General features: G+C 50.0%; 1 protein-coding gene across 1 annotated transcript; it reads right to left on the reverse strand.

The window, feature by feature from the left end:
* Nucleotides 1-11,142: 11,142 nt before the first annotated feature.
* LOC306816091 (olfactory receptor 14A16-like) lies at nt 11,143-12,095 on the reverse strand (the record flags this gene model as incomplete). Its single annotated transcript, XM_079332581.1, has 1 exon — nt 11,143-12,095. Exon 1 carries the CDS (start codon nt 12,073-12,075, stop codon nt 11,143-11,145), a length of 933 nt encoding a protein of 310 aa, XP_079188707.1. The 5' UTR covers nt 12,076-12,095.
* Between the last annotated feature and the right edge of the window lie 224 nt (nt 12,096-12,319).

The following is a 12,319-nucleotide window of genomic DNA, read 5'->3' on the forward strand; positions in this document are numbered from 1 at the left end:
TGATCCTGGGACAATGTTGATCCCTGTTTTAGATAAAAGCATATATTTTTTGGGACAGGAGACCTCCAGGGCTGTACAAGAGCTGCAGCTTGTGGGGTGATTAGCACCATCATTTGAGTACTTTTAAGAAATGTCAAAGTTTTCTACTGCAAGAGAGCAGGAATACCTGCAATTGTACATTGCCAGAAGAAGAAATATGATCTTTCCCTCTGTTTGTGTCCACCAATATTCAGGTTTTTCATGTCCTTCTTCATTCATGAGTTTTCCACCTCTCCTATTTAAATGACCATGTCTATGGACATCTCTTAACTAGACCAGCTGGATTATGGCCTTCCCATTGCTCCCAGATTTCCTCCTCTACCTCCACTCTGGGTATTCCAATGTCTCTCAATTGAGTAATCTTCCCACTTTGAGCTACAGGAGTTGCCCTGTCTGTCCTTCAGAACTTTAAAGAACTCATTAGTCAACATCTTAATTGCACTTATGTCTTTTACAATTACCTTTGTCTATATCTAAAAATATTGTTGTATGGATATCCTTTGTGGATAAGTGGGCACATCAGATGCTGCTGGGTCTTCTCATATGGCTGAGAGAAGAGTTTTGATGCTTTTAAAATTATGTGCTGTTTACAATTTTTTATGTTGGCCATGAAGAGAAACTTTTCTGTGCCTCTGAGTCTCACCAGTTCTTGACCCCCCAAGAAGCAAAACTAAAACATTGCTGAGGTCCCTTCCAGACTCAGCTCCCTGATGATACCAGGATGGTGCTACTCCCAATTTTGGACTGGACTGGAGCAGATGTTTATAGGACAGGAGCCCTGGGGCTGTAGGGGACCTGACACTTACAAAGGGCATGAGCACAACTCATTAGCTGGGTTACTTGAGTACTTTAAGAAATGTCAAAGGTTTTCCCACCAGGAGATAACAGAAACTTCCTGGAAGTCTACTGAGGCAGGAGAAGAAACACTGCCCTTCACCTCTACCATGTGTTACCATTACACTGTCTATTGTTTCATGTCCCTCTTCATTTGGGTGTTTCCACCTCTCCTGTTTAAATGTCCATGTCTAAGGACATCTCTTCACTAGATCAGCTGGCTCTATGGCCTTCTCATTCTTCCCAGATTTCCTCGTCCAGTTCTTCTCTAATCATTCCACATCAGTCAACATCTTAATTGTGTTAATATTTATCACAGAATCACCCTTTCTAAAGTCTTTGTTTAAAAATATTCCTGTAATGAAATACCTTGTGTATGGTGGGTACATCAGATACTACTTTAACATTGCACACAGTTGAGGGAAGAATTTGATGTTTATTAAATTATATCATTGCTTTATTTTTTTATGTTGGCCATGAAGAGAAATTTCTGTGCCTCTGAGTCTCACAAGTTCCTGAGCCCAGAGGACACAAACTTGATGAGTTGTGGTTCCCAGTGCAGGGGTGGTCCTTGCACCTCCCTCCATCCCCACAGCAGAGCTCCCTTGTCCCAGAAAGTGCCTGGCACTGCAGGGATGAAGGAAACAGGACAGGCTGTGGGGATCAGGGGCAGGGCACGGCCAGGGATTTGGGATAGTTGTGAGCCCAGGGCAGGAGCCAGCCCTTGGCCTTGGGGAGCCTCATCCCATTGTCCTGGGCCCATGGCTCCAGCCTGTGCAGATCCCTCTGCAGAGCTTCCTGCCCTGCAGCACAGCCACACTCCCAGCCAGCCTGGGCTCACCTGGCATCTGACTGAGGGTGCCCTCGATGGCTTCGTCCAGATCAGCAAGAAAGAGACTGAACTGCCCTGGCCCAAATCCTGAGCTCTGGGGACACCCCTGGATGTGGCTCCATTGCCCAGCACTCCTTGGGTCTGGCATCCAGTCAGATTTCTACCCAGGTAACAGATGCAGTAGAGCGTGTTGGATCAAGGTATTGTGAGCCCAGAATATTGGCATTAGTGCAGCTGTAGCTGTGCACAAGAGAGCTCTGCAGCCACTTTCTCTCTTTTCCTTTTTCTGGGCATGGAGGGAGCTCATGACTTCAGCATGTGACTCATGTGTGCAAAGAGCAAATCTGGGCAGAATCTGGGCAGGGAGGGTTTGGGGCATCCTGGGATATGTGCTGGGCACAGAATGTATTTTCCATTGCTCTGAGACTGTTTGCTGTGGAAAGCAGATGTAATATCCAGCAGAGGAATGACTTTATGGAGCTGTTCCTTCCCTTGGTTCTGATTGCTGAAAATAAATGAACATTCCTCTGTGTCTCAGGCAGCTCCTTCTGCAAGGAAAACAGGTGGGAGTTGATGCCAAGGAGCTGAAAGCTGCAGGCACAGCCTGGACTGGAGGAAGCTCAGATTTGCACAGGGCTGCTCTGAGTGCCAGGGGTTGGATGAGGGAAATGGTGGGGCAGGGGTAGGAACAAAGTGTGATTCATTGTCAGCCATAAAAGGTTTTGATTTTCCTATCTATTCAGACTCCATTAGGAGTTGCTTGGGATCAATATCAACTGGATTTGCTGAAATCAGTGTATAAACAGGAAAGGAATAAATGTAGAAAAGGTCTTCTCTCATTTTGTTCTTAAATGAAGTATGTTACAAATGGAATGAAAGCTTAGACAAGTGCTGCCTTATGCTCAGGTTTCTGGCAGTAGCTCTGTTTCAGTAGCTCTGTTTCAGGTAGCCTGCAGCACAAATTGCTCTTGCTCACAAGTTCTTTAGCATGACTGATTAGGTCTATTCTAAACTGAATTATTTACTGAACGGACTCAACATAAACAGACAAGAATCTTTAAATGGGCTACTTCCACTACAGGATAAAAAAAGAAGTGCAGGTAGATGCAAACACAGTGCACAATAAAGTTACCTATATTACAGCTAGTGAAGAAATAGCAGAGATCAGGAGTCAATGTAACTTACCACCAAATTGATGAGGGAGTACACATGGAGCCCTTTCACCCAGCTTCCAGAAAAGAAACCATGAAGATGCATCCAGACATGGGAGAGAAGCCCTGCCCGTTTGCAGGGACTATGTAGAAGACTTCTGCTTTGTGAAACTTTTGTGTGGCTTTAATAGTTTGTAAAGTAAGTGAAGTGTAAGTCCCTCAGCAATTCAAGGCTTATCTCCCTTCAGCTGCTCTCAAGGCAAGATGTTCATGATCAGCTGGGAATTCCACCTGCCTGGCACCAGAGGGAACTCAGGACAGGACAGATGTCCAGCCTGGGTTATCTCAGCAATTCCTGAGAGGGGGAAGATGCCCTGAGTTATGGCCCAGCTGATGGACAGAACAGATGAGCTCTGCTGGGCCACAGGGGAAGTCCTGCTGCAGGAACCTCATGGAACCAAGGGTCCATTGTGACATTGTGATACCTTATGGAACCAAGGAGACCATGGTGACACCAATGTACCTCATGGAACCAAGGGTGCATTGTGACAATTTGGAACTACAGAGACCATTGTTGAGTACAGAACTTCATGAACAAAAGTCTATTGTGATAGATCAAGGCCTCATGGATCCAAAAAGAGCATTGTGACACCATGGGGCCCCATGGACCCAAATCTCCACTGTGAAAATCCAGAACCTCCTGGAACCAAGGCGTCTTTGTGACACTGCAAGGCCTCAGGGAACCAAGAAGTGCAAAGGTCTCAAACATTGCTTGCAGGGTTCTGCCTTGGGGATGAGGAATTTCCTTGGTGGCACCTTGTGCCTGCTTGCAGTGGGGAAACTTAAAAATTTTGGATTGCTTAAAAAAAATTGAAACCCCCTCTTTGCCTGAGTGTTGTCAGTTCTCAGAAACTCAGTGTAGAATGGAAAAAGTAAAGAACCTTTGAAAGCTGAAGCACCTAGAGGCATTGAGCCCCACTGAGTGTTGTTACTGACAAAGGATCTCAAGAGACTAATTGAAGGAGATAACTGGAGGCCATGATTGCACAAAGCTCTCAGAAACTCCAAGGCAAAAGCAAAACCCAAAGTCCTTTGAAAAACCTGCAGTCCCTGGGAGCATGAAGGAGCCCCCAGGGCCATTCCTGACCAAGGCTCCCCAGGGACTGGTCCCAGCAGATCCCTGAGGCTACTGGGATGTGGGGGGATGCTGAGGGCAGCACAAGGGGTGACAGTGCCCAGCCTTGCTGGGGCTGTGCCAGGAGGCCCCAGTGGCTCAGGACAAGGTGTCTCCTCCCAGCCCTTGGTGGCACAGACCCTGCTGTGCCCCAGGGCACCAAGACTTGACTTCTCTTTGTCCCCACCTGTCATCTCTGCCTCCAGTTCTCTGCTCTGATTGTGGCTTGGGGACACTTTCTCACTCCTGGGACCTATTAAAACTTCAAGAAACTTTGGAGATTGATTCTCACTTGGAGTTCTTGAGAGGTTTCCTAACAAACAATGGCTCTGCCTTAATTTCCCTCTGGCCTGGTGCACTTCATTAGAAAAGTTTCCTACAATAGTTATGGAAAAATACTTTGAAGTGCTTCTTAAAAATATGTGTTCCTATTTTAAAGGATGGATTTTATAACTAATCTCTTCAAAGCAGAGCTGATTGCAGCATTCCTTGACTGATATTGATCCAGAGTCTCTCCTCAGGAGGTCTGGCCTGTTCAGAGAAGCTGTGCCTTGAGCTCTGACCAAGTGTGGACAATTCTGCTCCACATTCCCAACCCCATCCTGTCTGTCCTCACTCACCTGGGACCTGCTTTGCTTGGAGAGGTGGCTGCTCTCAGGGAAAGAGGAATTTTTCCTTTTTGTTATTTTTGATGCAATCTAAACCTCCTAATTTTCCCTATGGAAAACAGACACACTCCTCAGGTGTGTGCCAGCCCAAGGTGCCACCAAGGATGTTCAGCGCCGGGGATCGGGGCCTCAGGGGTGGTGCCTGGAGCCGGCGCCATCTTTCCTTTCTGCCTCTAACTCCCATCATGCCCTTCGGCCCCCATAGAGCCCATTGGAGCCGGGACTACAATACCCATCAAACCCCGCGCTCCACTGAACCCCGGTATTACCCCCCCCCCCCCCCGCCATGTTCAATAGATTTCCTCCAGAACCTCCAGGATCCCTAAGTGTCCCCTCAGCGCTCATGTGGGAACCTCCCAAAAATATCCCAGAATCCCCTGAATGCTCCCAGGCCCACAGATGCCCGTTACAGCCACTTCTGGGAATTCATCTCCTGCCACCCCCCGCGAGCTCAGAGTGCCTCATAAACCAGTCAGTCGCTTAAAATTCTTGCCATGCCCTGTGCCCGGTTAGAGCTCCCCAAGATCCCTCCAAACTCTCCTGAGCCATACCTGTTCTCCCCTGAGGACCTAAAGTCGCCGTTCAGAGGCAAAAGTGTCCCCGCAGTGCCCTCCCAGACCCCAAACTCTCTGCAAGAGGCACTTCTGGGACTACAGCTCCCATCATGCTCCACGGTTCCGGTAAAACGCCATTGCAGCTGAGACTTCATCCCCCATCATGCTCCGCACCTCCCAGGGAGACCTTGCAGCAGTGTCTACAGCTCCCATGATGCTCCGCAGCTCCTTTAAACTGCATTATACCCGCGCCTACAACTCCCATCATGCCCTGCGCCCCAGAGAGCCCCGTCAGAGGCCCCCCAGTGCCCGCCCGGATCCCGAAGGGTCCCAGATTCTCCTCCGTGACCTCCAAGTGCCCTCCTGGACCCCCAGGTGCCGCTCTGAGGTATGCTGATTTTTTTAAGGGAAACAGTCTTTAAAAACAAACTATTGCAGGAAGGATGGAGACACTTCAAGAAAGAAATCTTGAGGGAGCAGAAACAGCCTGTCCCATGTGCCAAAAGTCAGCTAGCAATGAAAATAACTGGTCTGGCTGGGCATGGAGCTTTTTCCAGGGACTCAGGGACAAAAGAGGCTGCATCACCTTTGGACAGAAGGGCAGGCAACTCAGGAAGTGTTTATTGATGTGGTTAGGTCATCCAGAAAAATAAGAGGTGAAACCTCAATTAGGATATAGCCTGGCTGTGTCAGCGAAGGATAAAAAAACTTATTTTATAAACACATTAGCAGGAAAAGCAGGGACAAGGAGAACCTCCATTCCTTATTGGGGGAAGATATGGTTGCCAAAGATGAAGAAAAGGCTGAGGAACTTAACCCCTTCCTTGCCTCAGTTTTCAAGTATAAGACATTTTGTCCTCAGGACAAGTGATCTCCTGACCTGGTAGATGGGGAAGGGGAGCAGAACAGACTCCCTGAAATCCAGGAGTAAATAGCTGGGGACCTGCTGAGCCACTCAGATGCTCACAGGTGTCTCTGGGACCAGATCGAATCCATCCTAGGGGGATGAGGGAGCTGTTGGATGAGCTCCCCAAGCTGCTCTCCATCTTTTATCATCAGTTCTGGCTCACCAGGGAGGTCCCAGAGGACTGGAGGTGCCAATGTGAGCCCATCCCCAAGAAGGGCTGGAAGGAGGATCTGGGGAACTCCAGGCCTGTCAGCCTGACCTCAGTGCCCAGCAAGGTGATAGAACAGATCACCCTGAGTGTCATCACAGGGCACCTGCAGGATGGCTGAGGGATCAGAGCCAGCCAGCGTGGATTTCAATATCTGCACTGATGATCTGGATGAGGGCACTGAGTGCAACATCAGCAAATGTGCAGATGACACCAAGCTTAGTGTGAGTGTTCTGGAGGTTAGGAATCTCTGCAGAGGGACCTGGACAGGCTGGATCCAAGGATTAAGTCCATCAATTTGAGGCTTAACAAAAGCTGGGTCCTGCACTTTGGTCACAACAACCCCTGAAGTACTCCAGGCTGGGGACAGAGTGGCTGGACAGTGGCCAAGCAGAAAGGGAGCTGGGGGCAGTGATGGACAGCAGGCTGGACATGAGCCAGCAGTGTACCCAGATGGCCAAGAAGGCCAATGGCTCCTGGCCTGGATCAGGAATGGTGTGGGCAGCAGGATCAGGCAGTGATTCTTTCCCTGTGCTTGGCACTGGTTGGGCAGCACCTCAAGTGCTGTGTCCAGTTCTGGGCCCCCCCAATTCAGGAAGGACATGGAGGGGCTGGAGTGTGTCCAGAGAAGGGCAACAAGGCTGGTGAGGGGTGTGGAACACAAGCCCTGTGAGGAGTGTCTGAGGGAGCTGGGGTTGTTTATCCTGGAGAAAAGTAGACTCAGAGGTTACCTTACTACTCTGTACAACTTCCTGAACCGTGGTTTTAGTCAGGTGCGGGCTTGTCTCTTTCACCAGGCAGCAACTGACAGAATGAGAGAACACAGTCTTAAACTTTGCCAATGTAAATATAGGTTCAATATTAGAAAAACTGTTTTTTACAGGAAATGCAGTAAAATTCTGGTAAGATCTATCCAGGGCTTGGTGGAGACACCATCCCTATATGTTCAAAAAAGACTAGGTATGGCAAGTGGTGCCATATGGAGGTGTTAGGCAGGGCTTGGACTTAATCTCGAAGTTCTCTTCCAACCTAGTGGTTCTGTGAATTCACAGAGTCTTTCAGCTGAAGTCTCTGTCCCTGTCCTTTTCCTGTGTCTCGGTTGCAGATGGAAGCTGCTGGTGCCATTCTCACCTTTAACCCCTAATTTTAATGGAGACAGATATTCTTGGTTGTGTTAATCAGGCATTGCTCAATGTTTATGTGGCATTTTTGTATCCTCATGGCACCAAGGAAATCCTTGTGGCACTGTGGAAACTCTTGGAACCAAAAAGCCATTGAGACATTGTGGCAGGATGGTACCAAGGAGATCATTGAGATATTGCAGATCCAAGGACACCGTGGTGGCTCCATGGAAACTTATGGAATCCTGGGCACCGTGAATCAGCAGGGCCTCTTGGAGCCAAGGAGTGAATTGTGACTGTACCAAACCTCATGGAACCAAAGAGCCATTGTGGAACTTCAGAGCCTTGTGGACCAAAGTGGGGGGTCCATAGAACCAAGTGGCCATGGTGACACTGGAGCCTCATTGACCAATGGTACATTGTGACACTGCAGGGCAGTATGGAATCATGGAGACCACTGTGACATTACACAGTGTCATGGCATCAAGGGGCCATTGTGACACTGTGGGGCCTCGTGGGACCAAGGAACAGTTGTGGTACCATGGAAATTGTGGCACCTGTATCACCATGGAACCAAGGAGACCATTGTGACAGTTCACAGCACCATGGAACTAAGGATTCATGTAACAGTGCGGGACAAATGGAACCAAGGGACCATTGTGACACTGTGGGGCCTCATGGATCCAAGGAGAACATTGTGACACTGAACCTAATGGAATTGTTGCAAATGATACAAATTCTAGGTTCAGGACAAGGTGTCTCCTCCCAGCCCTTGGTGGCACAGACCCTGCTGTGCTCCAGGGCACCAAGACTTGGCTTCTCTTGGGCACTGCCAGCCCTGCCAGGGCCCTTGGCCATGTCCAGCATAGCTTGTCCTGTGCTGTCCCACAGCTGCTGCTGTGTCCCTGCAGGCTGCACACTCCCATCTCACTGCCCCTGGATCTGCCCTGCCACTGCCAGCTCTGCCCTGACCTCTGCCACCCTCACCCTCTGTGCCTTGGGACACACACACATGCACTGAGCTCATCCTCCTCCTCCTGGATGCTTCTCCTGCCACAGCACTGGCCTGGGAGGGTTCATTGCTCACAGGAGCTGCTGTGTTTGTACTGGTGCATTTTATAGCTCTACTTCTGCCTGTCAGTCAACTCTGTCTTCAAAGAGCTCTCCAAGGAATAGATTCATTGAATTGTGGAATAACAGAGGTGGGAAGAGCCCCCTGAGCCCCCTTGGCCTGGGTGGGGCTGGGATGGAGTTCCCTTTGCCCAGGGTAGCCCCTGTCCTGCTGTGCTTGGCTGTTGGAGCTGGATTTGGTCCCAGCCAGGAGTGGGTTTGGTCCCAGCCCAAGGCTTTGGCTGCTCCTGAGCAGGGCTGGCCCCACATGAGGCATCTCTGCAACCCCCAAACCAATGGGCTGCGGGCGGGGGGTCGGGGTGGGCATATGTTCTTGGGGACACAGGGATGGGACAGCTGGGATGGACTGACCCAAGGGATCTTCCATTCCATGGGATGTCCTGATCAGCAGGGACATGAGGGGGACAAGAGGCTCTCTAGACTTTCTGCATTAATATATTTGTCTTCCAGAGCAACCATTATGTCTAGTGAATTCTTGTCTCTCCATGGTTTTCCTTTCTTCTACATTTGGCCCTTGCTTTTCTGTCCCCTTAACATTAATCTCTCTTTATAGTGACCCACAACTGTTCACCTTATTTTCTCCTGTTTTCTGTGTAAGGAGGGACCGTGACAGAGACACTCTGTTGTCACTGGATGCCCAGAGGGGTTTAACCACAGCCACCTTACCCAACTCTGCTCTTATGGGCACAGCCAGAAATGTCAGGGCTCTGTCAGGTGCCCACCCCTGAGCTCATGCCCTGCTCACAGCCCCAGGGGTGTCCAGGGTCCTTCCCTGGCACACACACAGACAGTTCATTGCAGCAGGAAAGGGGCTCCCTGTGTCCCAGTCTGAGGTTTCTCCTTTGCCCCGAGATCACCCCAGAGGGACATGAAGGTGGTTCAAACCCTGGTTTTCTCCCGAAGCAGCCGAAGAGAGATTGCTGGATACAGTTTTCTCTTTTTTCCAAGGATTGTTTATTGTTTCATATCTCAGGGACGTTTTGCCTGGCCAGCAGTGGTCTGCTCAGCCTGGCATCCATGGTGGAATCTGCCTGGTGAATGCAGGTCTTATATAGTTTGTACTATGTATTACATGTTTACAAAATTTTCCCAATACAATACATTTTTATTAAATGGTCCAGCCCTGACCCCATCCAATCCAAGGGTGCCAACATGTCACCCAGCATGGATGACATGGAGAAGAAGGAGGAAAAGGTGTCCACCCCCCAAATTCTCCATCTTAGCCACGTGTTCCTTTTCATAAACATTCCCAAAAGTCTATTTATCTACATTCTAACAATCTAATTTACACTTCACTGGTTTTGGTAGCTTGTTTCCATTCTCCTTGTGCTGACAACTTCCCCCAGGGGTTGGAATTCAGCACCTGTGACACCAGGGTCTCACTCAGAGGTCTTTGAGACCCTTGCCAGGGGGGTTTTGAGACCCCCAAGGAGGCCAGGGGTATGCCCTGGGCACCCACACCCTGGGCTCTGCTGCCACTGCCAGAGCCTGGCAGGGACCTCAGCCCTGCGGTGTCATCCTGCCCTGCCCCTGCCTGAGGTGCCCCAGGGCCAGAGGGATGGACATGGGGAGCTCTGGGCACAGGAGCTCATCCCAGCCCTGCACCCAGGGCTTCCCAGGGGATGTTAGACTCTGGAAACTCCGGAAACAGCTGAAGGTGTTTGTGTTCACTGGGTTTATGTCCTCTCACACACACACACAGGATGTTCAGGGCTGTGGAATGTCCCTGCACTGCAAACACAGACTCCTGACCCAGTCACTTGATGTCCTTCTACAAAGGGAAGAACAACCTCTGTTTTTACCTTGGGGTGAGAGGCACTGCTGAAAGCAGCTCTGGCTTTGCAAGGGCACTGCTGGGACAGCCCCACCCTGAACACTGCCACACTTTGGCTGTCAGTGTTGTTCTCCTCTCCAGGGCACTGTTGGGAACATCCTTGAGAGCAAATTGGGAAGGAGGTTGAAGCTTTCAGGCCCTGCACTAGGGAGATGCCCTTGCATGATGGAAATGCTGTTGCAGAGCCCAGCTCTGTCCCAGCAGTGCCCACAGCCTGTCCCTGCCTGCAGTGCCTGCACAGTCACACAGCAGGACTGGGACTGAGATAAAAGAGACCTGAGATCTTAAACTAACACAGGGGCTCTGAAGGGGAGTGTGGAAGTGAAGGAAGGGAAGGTTATGGAGCAGAAGCCCTGGGGGTGCCTGGCAGTGAGGAGCACTGGGGTTCCCTTTTCACCCCAGCTATGCCCAGAGGCACCAACCCTGCAGCTCCACAGAAGCCAAACATATCAGGCAACCATGGCATACAGAGTTCTTTATTTTGTGTAAGCACATATGTAGTACAGCTCTTGGATTATATAGCCTGTGGTTGACACTAGGGATTAAAGTACTGAATTATAAAGAGTAATGACAAAGATTTTCCGGTGAACAAATTTTAAGAAGTGTGATACCTAAGCCAGCGGAAAAAACAGGACACAGAATAGGCATTACTGTGTAATATCATAATAGTTATACAGTAGAATGAAAATTTACAACTTGTGAAAAGCATTCATGATGATTTTCCTCAGGCCATCCTTCAGCTCCTGGTTCCTCAGGCTGTAGATGAGGGGGTTCAGGGTTGGTGGCACCACTGAATACAGAACTGACAGGGCCAGATCCAGTGATGGGGAGGAGATGGAGGGGGGCTTCAGGTAGGCAAATGTGCCAGTGCTGAGGAACAGGGAGAACACAGCCATGTGAGGGAGGCAGGTGGAAAAAGCTTTATGACGTCCCTGCTCAGAGGGAATCCTCAGCACAGACCTGAAGATCGGCACATAACTGAAAACAATGAACACAAAACAACAAAATACTAAACAGCCAGAAACAGCAAGAAGCCCAAGTTCACTGAAGTAGGAGTGTGTGCAGGAGAGTTTGAGGATCTGTGGGATTTCACAGAAGAACTGGCCCAGGGCATTGCCATGGCACAGGGGCAGGGAAAATGTATTGGCTGTGTGCAGCAGAGCATTGAGAAAGCCACTGGCCCAGGCAGCTGCTGCCATGAGGGCACAAGCTCTGCTGCCCAGGAGGGTCCCATAGTGCAGGGGTTTGCAGATGGACACGTAGCGGTCGTAGCACATGATGGTCAGGAGAGAATACTCTGCTGAGATGAAGAACATAAACAGAAATACCTGTGCAGCACATCCCTCATAGGAGATGTTCCTGGTGTCCCAGAGGGACTTGTGCATGGCTTTGGGCACAGTGGTGCAGATGCAGCCCAGGTCAGTGAGGGCCAAGTTGAGCAGGAAGAAGAACATGGGGGTGTGCAGGTGGTGGCCGCAGGCTACGGCGCTGATGATGAGGCCGTTGGCCAGGAGGGCAGCCAGGGAGATGCCCAGGAAGAGGCAGAAGTGCAGGAGCTGCAGCTGCCGCGTGTCTGCCAGTGCCAGCAGGAGGAAGTGGCTGATGGAGCTGCTGTTGGACATTGCTTCACTCTGAGCATTGTGGGCTGTAGAAAGAAAACATTGAGAAGCTGGACTAGCCTTTTTGAGGTAATCCTAGGCATTTTATTTTGAACTCTCTCTAAACTGCTTCTCTTCATGAGGGAAAATTTCACAAAATATCTTTAGCTTTGACTTTGGGTTTGTGCTGCTGAGTCACTGCCTTATCTTCAGCATCACTCTCAGCCTGAGGAGCCCAGAGGGAGAACAAGGCTCCCTGTGCCCCAGT

This window comes from Erithacus rubecula (genome assembly GCF_903797595.1).
Source record: "Erithacus rubecula genome assembly, contig: scaffold_361_arrow_ctg1, whole genome shotgun sequence".
In the NCBI taxonomy this organism is placed as follows: Eukaryota; Metazoa; Chordata; class Aves; order Passeriformes; family Muscicapidae; genus Erithacus; species Erithacus rubecula.